General features: G+C 42.9%; 2 protein-coding genes across 3 annotated transcripts; one reads left to right on the forward strand and one right to left on the reverse strand.

The window, feature by feature from the left end:
• Positions 1 to 1,267: 1,267 nt before the first annotated feature.
• On the forward strand, positions 1,268 to 7,618 carry SELENOH (selenoprotein H). Of its 2 annotated transcripts, none has more exons than XM_067461774.1 (5): positions 1,268 to 1,629; positions 3,019 to 3,168; positions 5,079 to 5,224; positions 5,938 to 6,060; positions 7,399 to 7,618. In XM_067461774.1, exons 1-4 carry the CDS (start codon positions 1,283 to 1,285, stop codon positions 6,036 to 6,038), a joined length of 744 nt encoding a protein of 247 aa, XP_067317875.1. In that variant the 5' UTR covers positions 1,268 to 1,282; the 3' UTR covers positions 6,039 to 6,060; positions 7,399 to 7,618. The 2 variants fall into 2 exon arrangements, with proteins under 2 accessions (XP_067317875.1, XP_060627666.2); XM_060771683.2 differs by having other exon boundaries at positions 1,532 to 1,634.
• A 1,782-nt stretch (positions 7,619 to 9,400) lies between these two features.
• Positions 9,401 to 19,110, reverse strand: BTBD18 (BTB domain containing 18). Its single transcript, XM_060771674.2, has 3 exons — positions 18,958 to 19,110; positions 16,306 to 16,471; positions 9,401 to 12,638 (listed from the first exon to the last, which is right to left on the reverse strand). The coding sequence occupies exons 2-3, from the start codon at positions 16,430 to 16,432 to the stop codon at positions 10,612 to 10,614; spliced, it is 2,154 nt and encodes a 717-aa protein (XP_060627657.2). The 5' UTR covers positions 16,433 to 16,471; positions 18,958 to 19,110; the 3' UTR covers positions 9,401 to 10,611.
• Positions 19,111 to 19,379: the final 269 nt, after the last annotated feature.

A 19,379-nucleotide genomic window follows, 5' to 3' on the forward strand; every position in this document is an offset into this window, starting at 1 on the left:
CAGATCATATTGCACTTTGTGGTGTTTCTTATCATTCCAACTTCATTTCCTTCACTAAAGGTCTGTCTAAACAGGAAAGTTTTTTATTGGATCTTGAAGGAAGAAAGGGAGGGAGCAAGTCAGGCCATCTGATCGGATAGACCAGGCCTGGGCAAACTTTGTCCCTCCAGGTGTTTTGGACTTCAACTCCCACAATTCCTAACAGCCTCATGCCCCTTCCTCAGCTTAAGCAGCTGAAGGGGGAAAGGAAAGGGCCTGAGGTTGTTAGGAATTGTGGGAGTTGATGTCCAAAACACCTGGATGGCCCAAGTTTGGCCATGCCTGAGATAGACTCTTTTAATGTAGCTGCAGCCGTGCTCTTGAGAATAATGCTTTTTACAGCACGCACACTGCCACATTTATAGAAAGCTTTAAAGAGGTCTGGGCAGCAGTGTGTGCCTCCCTTCCCTTCTTTCCATCCTTTTCTTCCCAGAGAAGAAAATCAAGAAAGAAAAAATAATAGCTTCGCCATTTCTTTTGACCGTGTGCTGCAAGGCGAGGTATTTAAATAGTCTCCAGCTCGCAAGGAACAATCTTCAATGGGGTCCTTACCTCCTGAGTTCTTCCATTCCTTCCCCCAATGACTTTTAAAGGTAAAGGTTTCCCTTTGACATTAAGTCTAGTCGGGCCCGACTCTGAGGGGTGGTGCTCATCTCCATTTCTAACCCAAAGAGCCAGTGTTGTCCATAGACACCTCCAAGGTCATGTGGCCAGCATGACTGCATGGCGCATCATTACCTTCCGGCTGGAGTGATACCTATTGATCTACTTATATTTGTATGTTTTCAAACTGCTAGGTTGGCTGAAGCTGGGGCTAACAGAGGGAGCTCACCCTACTCCCTGGATTCGAACCGCCAACCTTTTAGTCAGCAAGGTGGTTTAACCTGCTTCGCCACCGGGGGCTCCTCCATTGATTTTTACTCCAGTGGAACATGCTGCTGCCTAGGAGTGTGGTGAAGTCTCCTCCTCTGGAGGTTTTTAAAGAGAGGCTGGATGGCCATCTGCCTGGAGTGCTTTGATTGTATCTTCCTGGCAGGATGGGGTTGGAGAGAGTGGCCCTTGGGGGACTCTCCCAGCACTTGGATTCCATAGGGATTATCACCAGACAGTGCTTGGTGCTTCCACTTCAAACCCCCTGCCCAGCAATTGTGAACACATTTTGAATGGCAAGTTGAAAGATGCTTCTTGCTGCTTGGGTTCATCGCAGAGACTTGAAACAGAGCCGGGCGACGTTGATTGGCGGATGAGATTCGGCGGACGACGCGATTGGCTGGTGTGGCCTCTGAAAGAGCTACTGGAAAACGGCAGCAACCACGTTGCCAAAGAGGGGAGACTTGGAAGGCCCCAAATAATCTTTTATTTTACCGTACTCAGATTTCATGGCATCCGAGGCAGAAATACTCAAAGAGCCGTTCCACTGCTCAACGTGAAGAGCTGCTCTCTGGGCTTTTCTATCCTACCGTGGATTTTCTCAATTTTATTCCCTGCATACCTCCCCTATCACCACAAATGGTTGAGCCCGCAGGGCCAGTTCCTTGCCTCGGCCGCAGGGGCTGCACGTGGGCTGTGCGGTTGTCTGCAGGAGGCCAGGTCAGGTCTGTTGTCTTCTTACATTTTGGTGTGCAGCTACACTGTAGAAGCAATGCAGTTTCACAACGCTTTAACTGCCACGACCCAATACTGTGGTCTTCATGGGATCCGTAATTGAGAGAGGCACCAGCACTCTTTGGCAGAGAAGGCTAAAGACCTTGTAAAACTACAGCTCCCAGGATTCCATAGCATTTAGCCATGGCAGTTCAAGTACTATCAAACTGTATTAACTCTACAGTGTGGCAGCGCTCTGGGCTTCTCTTGCGCTGCATGGTTTTGTTCTTTCTGCATCTATTGTGTTTACTTTTTTTTTATTTACTAGCTGTCCCTGTTACACTTACTGTGGCCCAGTCTGTGCATATGTGTTTTGTGTGTGTATATATTTGTGTAGGTTAAAGGTAAAGTTTTTCCCTGACATTGTCCATAGACACCTCCAAGGTCACGTGGCCGGCTTGACTGCATGGAGCGCTGCTACCTTCCCGTCAGAGCGGTACCTATTGATATACTCACATTTGCATGTTTTAGAAACTGCTAGGTTGGCAGAAACTGGGGCTAACAGCGAGAGCTCATGTTGCTCCCCAGATTTGAACCTGCGACATACGTATGTTTGTGTATATATATGTGGTTTTGCACATGCGTTGTAATGTGTTTTTTTTTGTTTGCTTTTAAAGTTTTTCAGTGTTTTTATGAGTGATGATCACTTGTTGGCCTGATATATGTATTGCATCCAAATTCGGTATCAATTCATCCAGTGGTTTTTGAGTTATGTTAATCCCACAAACAAACATTACATTTTTATTTATATCGATTATTTATTTACGACATTTATATGCCGCCCTTCTCACCCTGAAGGGGACTCAGAGCAGCTTACAAGATATATAAACATACATTATATTATATCATTATTATTATTATTATTATTATTATAGTACAATAGCAGCATTAATTATTACTATATTGTATTATACCATTATATTGTAATATTATTAGTAATATTACATATAATATATATATTTATAATATATTATTAGTATTCTATTGCATTTCATTATGATATTATAAATATATGCATATACAATATATGATATTACATTATTAACATAACACAGGAGACATGTTTTGTATGTTTTGCACTCTTCATAAAGTTTTCCTGCATTGAATGAGTTCGGTAAGTATTTGTAGGCAGTCAGAGCCATTGTGACTGAAGAATGGGATAGAAATACTCCAGATATATACTGGCCAGACTCATAAATGGAGTCCAGACCCAGCTTGAGAAATGCTTTACTAAGTTGTCACATCACATAGTTCAGAAAACTCTGTTGTTGTTGTAAAGGGCCCCTGCTCTCTTGCCTCTTCTTTTTACGCCTCTTTCTGATTCATTTGGCATAGGATGCCCCCCAAAAAGCGGAAGAGGAAGGCAGAGGCCGCTGGACCCGCTGCTGTGGAAAGAGCGGACAGTGGTGCAGCGGAGAAGGAGATGCCCAAGAAGCTGAAGTCACAGGAAGGACTGGGCTCTCTTCGTGTGACCATTGAGCATTGGTGAGCACCCGCTTCCAACAAGCATTTCCTTGTTGCTTCGTGCAAGATGCAACTTGGCAATATTGGTAGGATTGCTGCCTGGCAATTTCTAACAATCTGATACTTTTTATTTGAATCAATGATGTGTTTTAATTTGCGCTTGTGTGCCTTTCATGCTACCCAATTATAGCATCGGGATCCCACTACAGCTGCCATTTCTGTGTTCTGTGTAATTCTGGAATTTATAGCTCAGTGTGATACTACATCTCTCTTGGTCTAAATTACCTAAACTGGGATTCCATTGGATGCAGCCATAACAGCATTGGAGTGAATTGTTTTAGTGCTATTACTGTGTAATTTGAAAGATTTGCATATAAGGGGGGAAATAATGGTTGTACATTAAAAAGTTAAATAATTAAAAATGTTTAGACTATGCACATTACCTTTAGAGATATCATTATTACAGTAGCATCTCGCTTATCCAACCTTCGCTCATCCAACGTTGTGTGTTATTCAACGGTCTGCATTCACCTGGATCCACAACTGTGTCAATACATTGCAATGTTTTGGTGCTAAATTTGTAAATACAGTAATTACGACATAACATTACTGTGTATTGGACTGCTTTTTCTGTCGATTTGTTGTAAAACATGATATTTTTGTGCTTTATTTGTAAAATCATTATGTAATTTGACGTTTAATAAGCTTTTCCTTAATCCCTCCTTATTATCCAACATTTTTGCTTATCCAACATTCAGCCAGCCCATTTATGTTGGATAAGCAAGACTCTAATGTATTAACTTTATTTTTATCCCATAGGGACTCAAGGCGACTAATAGTGACATGACATAATACAATAAACTTTAAAAACAAAGTTAATGCATATACGTATGGATATAAAAAGTAAAAAACCTATTTGTGTAATGAGTGTAAAAGTTAAAATACAATTATAATACAATAAAATGCAATTAAAAATTAGACAACTTTTCCTTCTTTTGTCTCACTTGAGATGGCTTTAACGTCATTTGTGATTCCTTTTGTGTAAAGACATTTAAAAAACCTTCAGCCTGCTCATTATCAACTTTCAATCAAACATTACAAGTATAGCTTAGGTAAGAATTTGTATTATTGAAGACTTTCATGGCCAGAATCACTGGGTTGCTGTGAGCTTTCCGGACTGCATGGCCATGCTCCAGAAGCATTTTCTCCTGATGTTTCACCCACATCTATGGCAGGTATCTTCAGAGGTTGTGAGGTTTGTTGGAAACTAGGCAAGTGGGGTCTATATATCTATGGAATGTCCGGGGTGGGAGAAAGAATGAGGCAGGTATGAATGTTACAATTGATCACCTTGATTAACATTGAATGCCCTTGCAGCTTCAAAGACTGGCTGATTCCTTCCTGGGGGATCCTTTGTTGGGAGGTGCTAGCTGGCCCTGATTGTTTTATGTCAGTATTTTAAAAACTCTAATATCAGAACAGTAAATAAAGAGCAACTCTCAAAAAACAGGGAAATTCCCTACAAAAAACAATCAAGGCTAGCTAATCACTTCCAAACAAAGGAATCCCCCAGGCGGAAGTAGCCAAGCTTTGAAGCTACAAGGCTATTCAATACTAATCGAGGTGATTCGTTGCAACATTCACACTTGCCTCATACAGCCCGGAAAACTCAGAGCAACCCACTTGAGTAAGAATTTCCGTATCCTGAAATGAATCTCATTCTCCAGTCTTAAACATTTTACAAACTAAGACATTGGAATGCAAGGTACAGGATGAATTCTAAAGATGGGAGGTGCTAGTTCAGGGTAGATAAACCCTTTTCCCCCAGGAAATGAAATCACAGACGGATTTGAGTCTGTTTGGTTTTGTGAAAGTTGTCAAATGTTCAGAAAAAGAAACTCAAGTTTTAACATTTTCCCTTCATCTTACAGCAAAAGCTGACGGGTTTTTGGCCGCAATGCTGATGCTGTTAGCGAGGCATTGCAACAGGCCTTTTCTGAGATCGTGGTGGAAATTAATCCTGAGAAGCCCCGCAGGAACACCTTTGAGATTGTTCTTGTGAAAGAGGATGGCACCAGTAAGTGGCCTATTGTAAGAGAGTTGTTGCTGGATTGTTATATTGAAAATACTCCTTTCCTCCAATGAAGCCACATGGCATGCATGGCTCTCCTTGCCCCACCTCACTTTCCCCTCACAACCAGTCAGGCTAAGAGTCTCTCCCAAAGATCACGGCCCAAAGGGGACCAAAACATAGATTGCTAAGTCTTAGTTTGACTCAAACATCCATTACACCACTTTGGGTCTTTGTCATGAGTGAGAGATTGTAAAGTCTCTGTAATCAACCAATTTTTTTAAGTGAAGGTAAAATTGAGTCTCATAAATGTTTCTTGGCATGATATTTGGCCTGCTAGATGAAGTGCCCACAAATCTACTCACAGGGCAATAGGGCACACAACGGTATCCAGACCCACTCATTCTCCATGCAGTTTGTCAGGTGGTTGTGATAAGCTTTGTGATTGCACCTCCACGGCTTTCATGTTTTTATTTTTCTCTTTGGCTGTTAGCCACAAGGTATTAATATTCCAGAGTAGTTCAAATGTAATTATCACCTGGTTGTTGCTAGCCCACTTCTCTAAAAAGATAGTTAGCTATCCCGTGAATATATGTAGTGCTCCATACAAGCAAGGCAGTAAAGGGACATGTCCTCTCTGGCTTCATATTTGCCACTGGCTGGCAGTCACATCATACAAATGCTCCCAATGTCTTTTCATTTTCTTTTCTTGATCTTAGAGGTAGAGTTATGGAGCGGCCTCCAGAAGGGTCCACCGCGAAAGCTGAAGTTCCCAGAACCAAGCAAGGTAGTTGAGGTCCTGAAGGGCAACCTGGACTAAAGCCAGGAAAGACTTGCCGATGGTGAGTAGGTCCAGACGGTTTCCTTTAACTCCCACTGAAAGTGTCTATGCATTTTGAGAGATACAGCCTTCTTGGTACAAGCTCCCAAATTGTTACTATTCCTTGTTTTCAGTGTGTTTTGTTGCCAAGCTGGAGAGGGAGAAAAGGCTCTGTGAATTTTCTATTGCTAATGCCTTTCCTTATCAAAAATCAGGGCACGCAAGAGGCGAAATGAAGTGATACCCACCTTCACTGTTGAAGTGGAAGTATGTATCAATAAAGTTATAAGAGGTCATAAAGATTGCATTGTTTATTGGCTCAGTATGCTTCATCCACACCAACCTGTGTCTCTGTTGCATTCAGGAGTGCTGTGTAGGTACTAGCAAATGGGAGGTTCTGGATGATGTGAGTGAAGGCTAGGAGTAAGTAGCAGCTAATATTTCCTTCTATGGCAGTTAACTCATTCTTTGTGTGTGCCATATAGGGAAACATCTCTAGACAGGCTATTTGTCTAATCGCATCTCCTTATACAGAACATCCCATGCACTGCGGTCAACGGAGGAAGCCCTCCTCTCAGTCCCACCTCCGTCTCAAGCTTGGTTGGTGGGAACGAGAGAGTGGGCCTTCTCCATGATTGCTCCTCACCTCTGGAATTTTCTTCCTAAAGTAAAAACAGCCCCCACTCTCCTCTCCTTTAAGAAACGTATAAAAACGTGCCTAAGCACTTAAGTGTATGGAATGAGGAAGACTAAGACACTTTAACTACTTCAAATGCTAGCTAGTCCCGCTTGTACTATATGGCTGCCACAATACATTTTAAATGAACATCGGCACCAGCCATTTTTAATGTAACTGTATTTTAAATTGCTTTTAGGGCATTTGTTGTAATGTTTACTTACGTTTTACTTAACTATGGACCTCATCACACTAGAGCATGGGTCAACCTTAAATCTGGTTGCTGCCTCCTGCAGAATCCTGGGGATTGTAGTTTAGGGAGGGGTTTAAAGTGGATCCATGCTCTAGTGTCATGAGGCAGTATGTCTTCTTGGATTGAGAGAGGGCAGTCTAGAAATATTATTATTATTATTATTATGCATGGTTGAATTATTAGTATTGAATAATTAGTATTATTATTATGCATGATTGAATTATCTACAGCCTTAACTGTAGTCCTCCTACTTTCTTTCTAGTTAAGGATAACTTTCAAGGCCTTGACGTCTCCGTTTTGTAATAGAAGCCTTTTTCCTCAACATTGAGGCAGTTTCAAGTTTTCATGCTCCTGTTCAAAATGTTTCCTAAAATACCCAATACAAGGGAATAACAGATATGCTAGTGATTTACTGTAATTTTTTTTATTAGCATAAGCTGTGGATCCACACATCCTCTGTGAGTTGGAGCATTCATGATGGGATATGATCAAGTGGAGCAAATCCAGTCACATCTCTGAAGCTATTGCCCTCCTCCACAGAAAAATGGACCCATGTTGCCCTCACTTCCCTTGAAAATATGTTTGCTTTTTTACTGTTTAGAATTCGCAAAGTGTAAGCCTTGTTTTCCAATAAAGCTTGAACATCTGTCATCCTTGTTTTTAATTCTGCCCACAGAAATATACCAACAGAGCATCTGTGAAGAAATACAATAAACATATCTATTATTTCACACACACTCCAAAAAGGCATAAACCAAGCAGTACTAGAATCAGGCGAGAGCAGTCTTTCTCAAAATCTGCTCCTCCAGGTGTTTTGGACTTCAGCTCCCAGAAGTTCCAGCCAGTTTACCAGCTGTTAGGAACTGTGGGAGCTTAAGTTTAAAACATCTGGAGAAGTTTGAGAAACTGGGCCACAGCAGGCATGGGCAAACTTTGGCCCTCCAGGCGTTTTGGACTTCAGTTCCCACAATTCCTAACTGCTGGTAGGCTGTTAGGAATTGTGGAAGTCCAAAATACCTGGAGAGCCAACATTTGCCCATGCCTAGGTTAAAGGATAGGTCTTGACAGTGTGTCTAAAACTCAGGAGGGATGGAGCCAATCTCTCTTAGTTGTTCTTATGGTCAAAAGTTCTGATGTGGCTTTTTAGACTAGTGGTGGAAGATCTTTTCTGTAAGAAAGTTGCCTCACTTAGTTTCTTGGTAGGGAAATGTTTTTGCCTTCAAAGCAGATCAGCTCATGTTTCTCCTCATTGCTCCAAGCTCTGTTCGGATCTCATGCTGTAATTTCATGATTTAAATGATAATGCTTGCCTTTTTAAATGTCACAACTTTAATTTATACCAGTAGCCCCCGTACTTGGCAGTAACTCTTACAAAGTAGTCCTATGGATAAAGAAGGCAAAGAGAGCAACAGATGAAGGCATGCCAGCAGGATACAAGAAAGGGCTGTTTTCAGCTTCATTTAGCATTTTATTTTCATACCCACAACAAATGGAAGGAAAGTTATGTATCGTAGTGCCAGAACTGGCGTATGCTTCTTACACTTTAGAACAGGCATGGGGACACTTTTGGCCCTCCAGGTGCTTTGGACTTCAACTCCCACAATTCCGCTAAGTCCAAAACACCTGGAGGGCTGAAGTTTCCCCATGCCTGCTTTAGAATGACTATTTGGCTCTAGTGATATCAAACTGAAAAGGACTGCAGCTCCTATGGGGAGATATACAAAAAACCCTGGGATCCCAGAATTTAAAGGTCTTGGGCCACCAGTTCTCAACTTTTGCTCTTCCAGATGTTTTCAACTTTCCCATTCTAGCCGACACAAGTTATAGTTTGGGGTCTGGGAATATAAAGAATGGTTTTAGCGCTACTACCTCAGAGCTTGAACCCTACTTTTCATATAAAGCAATGTGTAGCTAGTTGCTGATTTCAGAGGTCTTGATCTTCTTGTTTAATGTGTATCAAACAAAAACAACCCTTAGCATGTACTCTTATTTGGAGCCCTCGGTGGTGGTGGGTTAAACCCTTGTGCCAGCAGGACTGCTGACAAAACAGGTTGGCGGTTCAAATCCAGGGAGAGCAGGTTGAGCTCCCTCTGTCAGCCCCAGCTCCCCATGCAGGGGCATGAGAAAAGCCTCCCACAAGGATGGTAAAATATCAAACATCCAGGCATCCCCTGAGAAATGTCCTTGCAGATGGACAATTATCTCCCACCAGGAGCGACTTGCAGTTTCTCAAGTCACTCCCGACACGAAAAAATACTCTTCTGTAGCTTCTATTGATTAGCTTTAAATATTAGAAACCTATATCTAGAGTGAGCCTGTTAGAACCTCCTCTATCCTCCGCTAATCTCTTGCTACATATTTGAGCACACATAGCTCTGTTCCCTGAGACGGAGCCAAATCCCAAAGTTGAAATGAGTCTGCAAAAAGTAAGAGTCGCAAAAAAACTTAAACTTTATTTGAACAAGTCACAACTCAACATTTATCCTTGTCTGCACCATCTACTCATCGTCTGTTCCCCACTTGTGAGCTTCATGGAGGTATGGGCCACTGAACCTCAGTTCACCTCTCTGAAGAAGCTGTAAGCACAAGGAAGATGGCTTCAATGAAAAACAAGCAATTTTCATTTAATTTTAAAGCCCTTGGGAGGGACTTTCTATATAAGATACTCTACTGTCCACTGCATCAGCTTCTCCGTACAGTAGGCCAGCTGTTGGGAGTCCAAATGGCCAGATCTAACAGAAGCAATAAGGCAAGGGAGCTTGCCTGTGGTAGTGCATTTTCTATGGTAGTGCATTACATAAGGAACTTTGATTTCTCCAGCCAGCAATTGCTTTAACATATGGTCCCAAAATGTGGCAGTGCTTCACAAAGAAATTAAACCCTTAGTATGGAGTCACAATACTTGTGCTGATGCTCTGAAGTGCCTAAATGACTTCAGTGAAAGGAGGCAGGTATGTGGCATCAGTGGAACAAGGGCACTGTCTCTCTTCCCTGTCCTACTGCTGAGTTAATTCTATAGCTCACTCAAGAGTGGAAAAAGTCACCCTACCAGTGAGGAATACATGAAATAATGCCATCCAGCTACCTAACCAATAAAACATTTTACAGTTAGTCTATGAATGGAAGTGCAGGAGTTTGAATAGCTGGATATAACCCTGCTGTGTGACCCAAATACCCTTTTAAACTCAGACAGCAAAAGTGATTGATCCACTGAGTTCTAGATCCATACCAATTGTGGCATGTAATGTGAGGCATTTCTATGATCTGCCTTCATTTCAGGCAGAGATAAAAACACAAATTAACAAGCACAACCCTTGGCAAACAGTGAAGTCTTTCTATATGTGGAAGTTTCAGTACTCTTCACAGAAGCAATGCCTGTAGGCTTCCTTTTTGAAGACCTATGTTTCTGTGTACCGTATACGAACAGACATAAATCTGACAGCCATGATTAGACTGGGATGAGGAGTGATGATGAAATAACCCCCATCCATGAATTGGAATGGAAACATACCCTTCAACTTAAAACACCTCAGAATACATGTTTTTCCTCTGCTCCTTTCATATTTACCTGCCATGGAGCTTAATGGAAGCACTGAGTGCGCCCTATATATCTCTATAGACAGTCAAGGCAACTCCTTGCCCCACTAGCTTAGAACATCCACTTCAGTTTCAGACACTGGAGAGGGATCTGGCCGGACACACTCAATGCTAACAAAGAGTTCTTCTACCCCACCAACTTCCAGCTCTTCTTCTTCTAAGCTGGCTAAGAGGGGTAGCAGCTTGCAGTCCAAGCTGTGTTGCAAAGGATTCCTTCGCACAACTTGAGTCGGCCACTGTGCTTCTGTACCTGAGATTCCCACTCCATGAGGCGGCAGCCCTTGGTCCTTGTTACCTGCCGAAACAGCTGCCAAAGCCTCAGAAAACCTGCCAGTGTCATTTTCTAAGGCAGTCAATTGGTGTTCGGGTTCTGTCCAGTCGTCTAGCTCCGGCAGAGAAGCTGCTTTGCACAAGGCCGAACTCTCATGACCTGGTTCAGCTGCCACAAGAGGAAGGGGATCAAGAACGGAGTTTGTCAAGAGGAGCCCATTCCCTGAGCCATGAGTTTCTTCATCAATTTCTAGATTAGGAGCCTCCTGCTCTGTTTTTAGGGGCCTATCTTCAGACTTAACCAATGGCTGACACACTGACGCATCTGTGGAAGACTTGTCTTTTTCTTCATCTACAGTTCCCAACGGACTCTTTTTTTCTCCTAATGAAAGGCCCGATACATTTGCAGTACCTGGAGCAGCAGTGCCTTGGGAGTCCCCAAGAGTATCGTCATCTGCCAGAAGCAAATCCAACATGTGCTCCAACTCTCCATTTGAAGCCACACTACCATACTGTTCATCCTCAGTCAGGTGTTCTAGCTCAAACACACTGAGTTCATAAGAGGTTGCAACATCTGCTTCACCCAACACCTCTTTGCTTTTATCCTCTTCCGCCAGGTTCTTTTCGCTATAAGGTGAGGCCTTCTGTTTTGCAGGAAGTTTAGGAGAGCTGGCTGGTTCTTGTGCATCAACTCTCTCTGCCTTGGGACAGTGGAGCTGAGACTGGGGGTCCTTGTCCTGAAAAACATACACAGTGTTTGCTCCTCCTGTGGGCTTTGCGAACGATTCCTGCACCACTTCCCAGCAGCCGCCATTGACAACCTTCCGGAGCTTCACCCGGCCAACCTGTCCTGCCTCAGGAGGAAGGTTGGAGCTAGGAGCTGATTCACTGACATTGCGCTTCCTGCCTTTCGCAGTCTTAGGAACAAGAGAGGGGCTCCGGAAATGGCAGGTGTCTTCCCTCTCTTTGGCTCCATCCTTACTAGGGGGAATCTTCTGTCTCCAAAGCCGCCTGGCAGACACTGAGGACTTGCTAGGTGCCATGGTGCTATGGTTTTTGGTTGGACAGGGCACGGGAGAAGGCTGAATAGAGAGCTTTGAGCGGCTGATCTTGATTTTTTTTGTCTCCTGGGAGCTCACTGCCCCTTGCTTTTCTCCATTCCCAGTTTCCTCTGTCTGCAGATTGTCAGCCTCATCATTACCTGATGTATTTTTCAACATACTTGCTGCACGTTTTTTGCCTTTTATTCGCAACTGATCAGCAGGAACTGTTGGGTCCTTAGGCATTTGTTTGTCACAACTTAGAATTGCTGCCATAGGTTTTTGCTTCTTTGCCTCTTTCTGGCCAGCACCATTATTGTTATCTTTGCTGCATGGAAGTTTCGCTGCTGCACGTTGCTTGCGTGCAACCACCAAGGAAGTCAAGGAGCCACCAGCAGAGACGGCAGGAGACTGCATCAAGCTTGCCTCTGGACTGAATACTGGACTGGAGAGCTGCAAGCAGTTACGATTTAACCGTGGGCCCAGCGACCTTTTGACTAACTTCCCTCCCTCCAGCTGAAGCGACTCGAGCTCTGACACCTGAAGCTGCCGCGCAGCTGCAATAATATCCTGGGCTTCCTCCCGAGACACCTCCATTTCAGAAGTGTAGAGGAAATCGACCAGTTTACGCAGCGTTCCGATCTTGAGGCCTCGGATCTCCAGCACCACTTTGTGTCCTTTGGGGGGCATTTCTCGTTCCAAGCGCTCCGTGAAGAAGGGGCTGCAGGCTGACAGGATGCAACAGTGTGCTGGAACAGCTTGTCCTGCAAACAACAGTGTCATTATCAGTTACTGTATCTACTGGTATCTGCCTTCAAAACACAGAATGGTCTCTATGGGATGCTCCAAAATGGTCCAATTTCACAACTATAGTATATTATATTATTTGAGATAATTTATAATCCATGGGGGTGGGCAGCTCAGTGAAGCAGTTAACTTGCTTCCACAATTGCTTCTGAAAGTGCTATTAATTTAAAATATCACTCACTCTGCCTCTCAGTTGTGAAGACACTTTGCTCCTGCAATTCATTGGGCAGGATAGGATATACAGTACTTTTGTTTGAGCCCATGTGCATGCACAGACTTTCCTTAGTACAAAATTAGCTTACTGTTTAGTGTGGACTACCTAGGACAATTTTTAATGGATTTGTGTTCATATTTGTGGGCAGGTATGCTATCAATCAGGGGTTGTGGTCGCGCAGTGGGTTAAATCACTAAGCTGCAGAACTTGCAGAAGGTCGGTGATTCGAATCCGTGGGACGGGGTGAGCTCCCGCTGTATGTCCACCTTCTGCCAACCTAGCAGTTCGAAAATATCCAAATGTGAGTAGAGCAATAGGTACTACTCTGGCAGGAAAGTAATGGCACTCCCTTGAAGTCATGCCAGCCACGACCTTGGAGCTGTCTTTGGACAACCCTGGCTCTTTGGCTTAGAAATGGAGATGAGCACCACCACCACCACACACCCCCCAGATTCGGACACGACTAGACTCAATGTCAGGGAAATAATAATAATAATAATAATAATAATAATAATAATCTTTATTTATACCCCGCCACCATCTCCCCAAAGGGGACTCGGAGCGGCTTACATGGGGCTAAGCCCGAACAAAAATTACAATATAACAATACAAATTGCAATAAAATAAACAACATAACATTAAGATATAAAACATCAAAGCATATAAAATAATATACACAGAACATAGGAACTAAACTTAATGACAGAAAGACAAAGGGCAGGCCGCATGTACATAAAATGATTTAAAAACTCTGGGTGAGATAAGGGGGCAGAACTAATTGTAAGAGAGAACTCATAGAGAGATAGGAAAATAATCAAACCTTCGTACATGGAGGGGGGGGGGACTCCTGGGACAAGAACCTTGGGGGAGCACTAGCATAAAATTATGTGGCTACTCTTCAAAAGCGCGACAGCAAAGCCAGGTATTAAGACACTTTTTAAAGGTTTCCAAGGTAGGGGCTTTTCTAATCTCTCTGGGTAATGAATTCCAGAGTTGGGGGGGCCACAGAGGAGAAGGCTCTCTCCCTTGTATCCACAAGGCGAGTCTGAGAGACTGGCAAGGACGAAAGGAGGGCCTCACCCGAAGATCGAAGGGTTTGGGCTGGTTCACGGAGAAAGATGCAGTCACAAAGGTCCCAAACCGTTTAGGGCTTTATAGATAAGAATCTGTACCTTTACTGTAAGTCAAGAAAAGTTATTTAATATGCTAACAACATGTACTTATCCTACCCTGGTCTCCAACTTGAGGGTCTCCAGAGTTGTTGGACTACAGTCACTATTCATATCTTGGGGATGGATGTTGTCATTCAACACAAGTGGAATGTGCCATGTTGGGAAAGGCTACTCCACTAGTACTGGAGGTGCACATGTGTTAAAAGCCTAGGTATGGCCTAGCCAAAGAAAAGTCTCACTTATTTTCAACAAAACAGTTAGACATCCGCTGGTCTGTTCAACTGAAAGAAGTAACAGGACTTCAAAGTTCTTAGGTTTGGTTGGATTTTGCCAGTTGCATCCATTACATACTCCTGTGCACCAAGATGGCCAATTGTGGCATTCCAGATGCTCCTGGACTTCAATATCCATCAGCCCTACCTAGCATAACCAGAGGCATGAGATTATGAGTACCAGTCTAAATCTGAATGTGCAAAACTGTCCGAAATATTAAATATTAACTAGGTATTTTTAATTACAAAATGTGAGTCATGCACCAAAAGGGTTAAATGGATACAATGACTCAACAAAAGCTGCAGTTCAATATAAGCAGCTTAGTAGCCCTCAGTCTGTGTGGGAGAGGTCTCTGTGGAAGAAGGGCCTCCGTGTGTTAGTAGGCCTCAGTATAAGAAGGCCTCAGTGTTAGTTCACCCCAGTGGGAGAAAGGCCTTGGTGTTAGTAGGCCTCGGTTTGAGAAGGCCTGGTGTGTGAGAAGCTTCAGTGAGAAGAAGCCCCACATTGAAGACCTCGTGTGTGAAGCTCCTGTATACGTTTGGTGTAAAAGGAGGCCCTATGAGAGCAAAGCTGTTTATCTATATAAGAAAGAAGCCCGGCGTGGAAGCAAAGAAGGAAGTATAAAGAACATTATTTGTGTTATGGAAATCTTGTTCTTGTAAATAGTTCAACTATATTATTTTGCTATAAAGAAAAGCCACCAAAGGAAGAGATAAAATTGTTCTTTTTATCATTTTGGGCTACTGGTGCTGGGTCACGCTGCTGCTGCTGCTAAGTTACTCTGCTGTACATTTATGAGGAGGGTCTTTTGTTAATAAGCCCACTCACCCAACAAAAACTACTCACACTCCACTGCAAACCTTCTGTGAAACCATCAGTCTTCAGAATGTTGGGAGTTGTACTACGACAGCTGAAGAGCCACACAATTCCCACCACTGGTTAAAAAAAAGATTCCAGGGACTATCTCTACACAAAGTCATACCCTTTGCATTGAAAATCCCTCTTTACTATCAGATGATTTGAAATGGGTTGTGATCATACAGAGCCGAGGAAGAGAACTGTACATGTGTTCGGAAGCAGTTATTATTTCAAAGCCAAACCATGACACCAGAAGCAGACGCCTAAGACATTTATTCACCATATTCTACAACTATTATCATCACCATATTTACTTAAATCATGCTTTTATCTCAACTGAGATTCAAAGCTGCTTTTTTAAACCCATTCTATATATGTCGTCCATTTGTTCTTTATTTTATCTTTTATCTTCTTGACTATCGTCTCCTATTATGTTTGTTATAATTTGAAATTTAAATTTTTTTAAAGGGGAAGCCAACATAAGCATCTTACAGAAATTAAGAAAAGTATGCACACAGTTAAAGATAATAGTATAGAATAAATATGCAGCGGGAGGGAGGGAGAAGGGGTGGGCAACATGGGTAGCTTTAATATTTAAAAAATTAATTAAATGTTAGTTTTTTAAAAGGATGTATATAAGAAGACTTATGTCAACAACCTGTTGAATGAAAGTGGAATGTATCACACAATCTATGTACAAATGTTAAGGCTGTTATATATAATACATTGATTTTTGGTAGAACTGTACGAAGTAAAATATAATTGGGGGGATTTATTTATTTGATATATTCATATACCGCCTTTCTCACAACCTTGTTCCTTGATCTTGTTTGACAAAATCCTGCCCATACTTAATACCTGTGCTTTATTTCATGATTGTGATCATCACCACACTAATTAAGATTAGCAATATCTGTACAGCCAAGATATAATTCAATACCTTGAAAAAACCCAATAACCTTTTTTAGGATTCATTATCAGTATTCTGTGTATCAGAAGTCCAAATTTTCTTAAGATACTGATCATGGAACAGAATATATAAACATCCAGATATTTAGTATTTTGTAGCACCTTTGCCAGGACCTCTTTTAGTTTAAAGACAATTACCTTCTGCTTGCAGGACAACATCGCAAAATAAATCGGCTCTCTGTTGGCGATGAAGCTGCAGAAACACCATGCGGAGGAGGCGGGAATTTCGGTACAGGATTTTGGGGCTTGCTGCCGGAGGGCTCATGGCAGCAGAGCCTCCCTTCCTTTGCCAGGGGCCAGATTTCTGTAAAGAAAATACAGTCTTTGGAAAGTAGCCGTAAGCACTATTCTTCCCTTATATGCACGTTTTAAGTCCCACTGAGTTAAAAATACATAAATAAATAAGCATGCAGACCTGGTGATGTACTTTAAATTTAGACCTCACCTACACACTTGGGCACAGGAAAGACCTCTGCAAGTTTTACTCTGTTGTTGTTAACTGCCTTCAAGTCGACTTATGGCAACTCTATGAAGAAGAGGCCTCTAAGCCACCCCATCCTCAGCAGCCCTGCAGACTCAGGGCCATGGCTTCCCTGATTACAGCCCATCCACCTGGAATGTAGTCTTCCTCTTCTCCTAATGCCCTTCAAGGCTTACTCTGCCAAACTCCATCAGCAGTACTCTTCCACCACATTAATCAATGAGACTTAGGCCCCTTCCACACAGCTGAATAAAATCCCACATTATCCATTTTCATAGAATGTATTGTGGAAGGCTTTCATGGCTGGAATCACTGGGTTGTTGTGGGTTTTTTAGGCTGTATGGCCATGTTCTAGAAGCATTCTCTCCTGAAATTTCGCCTGCATCTATGACAGGCATCCTCAGAGGTTGAGAGGTCTTCATAGAATCATTGAGTTGCAAGAGACTTCGTGGGCTATCCAGTCCAAACTGGAATATATGGCAGTGTGGACTCAGATAACCCAGTTCAAAGCACATATTGTGGGATTTTCTGTCTTTATATTCTGGGATATAGGGCTGTGTGGAAGGGCCCTCAGAAGAGGTTTTCCAAAGTGCCCAAAAGATTCAGAAGAAAGTATCAGAAGCAGTGAAATTTTATCTAATTCATTTTGTATACATGTTTACAGAAGATCACAGGAAATAAACAACTCAGTGCAAGTTACCAAACAACACACATACACGCACACACATATATATGTAGCTTGCACATACACACACACACACATATATGGAGGCTACTATATATACAGGGTGTCCGTAAAGTCTCTTTACTATTTAAAAAATTACTTTTGAGGAGTAGCCATTTTTAGTGGCTCTTTTCATTTAACAGTACCTCTTTCATTGAAAGGTTACCTGAAATACACAAATGCAATGTGATTAAAAAAACTTTGGTAACCAATGAGTACCTAGAACAAATCTGATTAAAATATCCCATCAAATGCCTTTGCAATATTTTTTAAGGGTAAAGAGACTTTATGGACACCCTATAGATCAGGCCTGGGCAAACGCTGGCTCTTTAGGTGGTTTGGACTTCAACTCCTACAATTTCTTACACCCTCAGGCCCTTTCCTGCTTATGCAGTTGAGGAGGAAAAGGAAAGGGCCTGAGGCTGCTAGGAATTGTGGGAGATGAAATCCAAAACACCTCAAGGGCCAAAGTTTGCCCATGCCTGCTGTACATTCATATACATAAATGCACAGACTCCCAGTTAACAGGAACTCAAGCAACTGGAACTCTCAAGCAAAAAAAAAATCAAAGTAATACTTTAAATAAAAAAAGTTATTTTTATAATATAGTAAATCTGTGTCACATTAAGTTACTTCCTTTTAATCCAAGCCTGGGCAAACTTGGGCTCTTCAGGAGTTTTGGATTTCAACTCCCACAATTCCTTAGCCTAATTTTGGGAGTTGAAGTCCAAAACATCTGGAGGGCCCAAGTTTGCCCAGGCCTATTAATCACAGTACTTCAACATCAAGTCAATACTGTGTTTACAGCATGGTATAGCATGGGATATGCTATTAGGCCTATTTGAATAGCCACTCTCAAGCAACCAAAAATGACATGGATCCTGCACCTACCAATCCCATGCCAGTTAACTGAGAGCCTACTATAAGTACAAATGTAGACATCTTTTATTTATTTACATTTATATGCCACCCTTCTCACCCCGAAGGGGACTCAGCAGGGCTTACAAGATATATATATATACACAACGTATCGTATTATTAGCATAGTACAATACCAGTATTCTATATTACTAGATTGTACTATACCATTATATTGATAGATAGGTAGATGAATATAGGCAACTAAAAGTGTGTGTATACATATAATTTATTATGTTATATGTGTATATATATATATACACACACACACAACATATTATATTATTAGCATAGTACAATACCAGTATTATATATTACTATATTGTACTATACCATTATATTGATAGATAGATAGATGAATATAGGCTACTAAAAGTGTGTGTATACATACAATTTATTATGATATATATATAGATAGATAGATATGCCCAAATATATATCTATGAATGACTTCACTTGGATGCCCTGGATCAGGCAAAGAAGCAGGAGAGAAAGAAAGGCTGCAGCTGACTGGAGGCGCGACACTTCCCGAGGCAGAGAGGCGCCTGCCCGTTGGCTGCTCCAGCCCTCGCCCTCCCTCCCTGCCTGCCTGCCCCAGCGCGTGCCTCTTCCCAATTTCCCCTCCGGATTGGCCGAGGAGGTCCCAAGCGCGCGCGCCTTCCCGCACCTTGGCTGCAGGGCGGCTCCTTTCCTCCCTTCCTCCTGCTCTGTTGCTGCTGCTGCTGCTCCTGCTTCGGCTCCTCCCGGTGCTGCTGGCCCACTCGCAGCCCCACGTCTCGCGCGGCGCTTTCCCCCTCCCTAGAAGGGACGAGCCTCGCGCGCTCTCCCTCCCGCCCTCCCTCGCCCGCGCGTGCGCACCACGCCGCCCCTCGCAACGTCTACCGTCCCCCGCACGCGCCGAGCACGCCTGCTCTCCCCTCCCCCCGCGTCGAGTGTCAGAGACAGCCCTCCCGTTGGCTGAGAGGCCGACCAATCACCGCGGAGGAGGGCTTTTGGCGGGAGGATTCGCCGTCGTTCCAAAAGGAGAGAAGAGGGCAGGCGGAGGAGAGATCTTCAGCCTTCTCTCCCAAAGGGAGCCGGTGCCTCTCC

Source organism: Anolis sagrei, chromosome 1, assembly GCF_037176765.1.
Source record: "Anolis sagrei isolate rAnoSag1 chromosome 1, rAnoSag1.mat, whole genome shotgun sequence".
NCBI lineage: Eukaryota > Metazoa > Chordata > Lepidosauria > Squamata > Dactyloidae > Anolis > Anolis sagrei.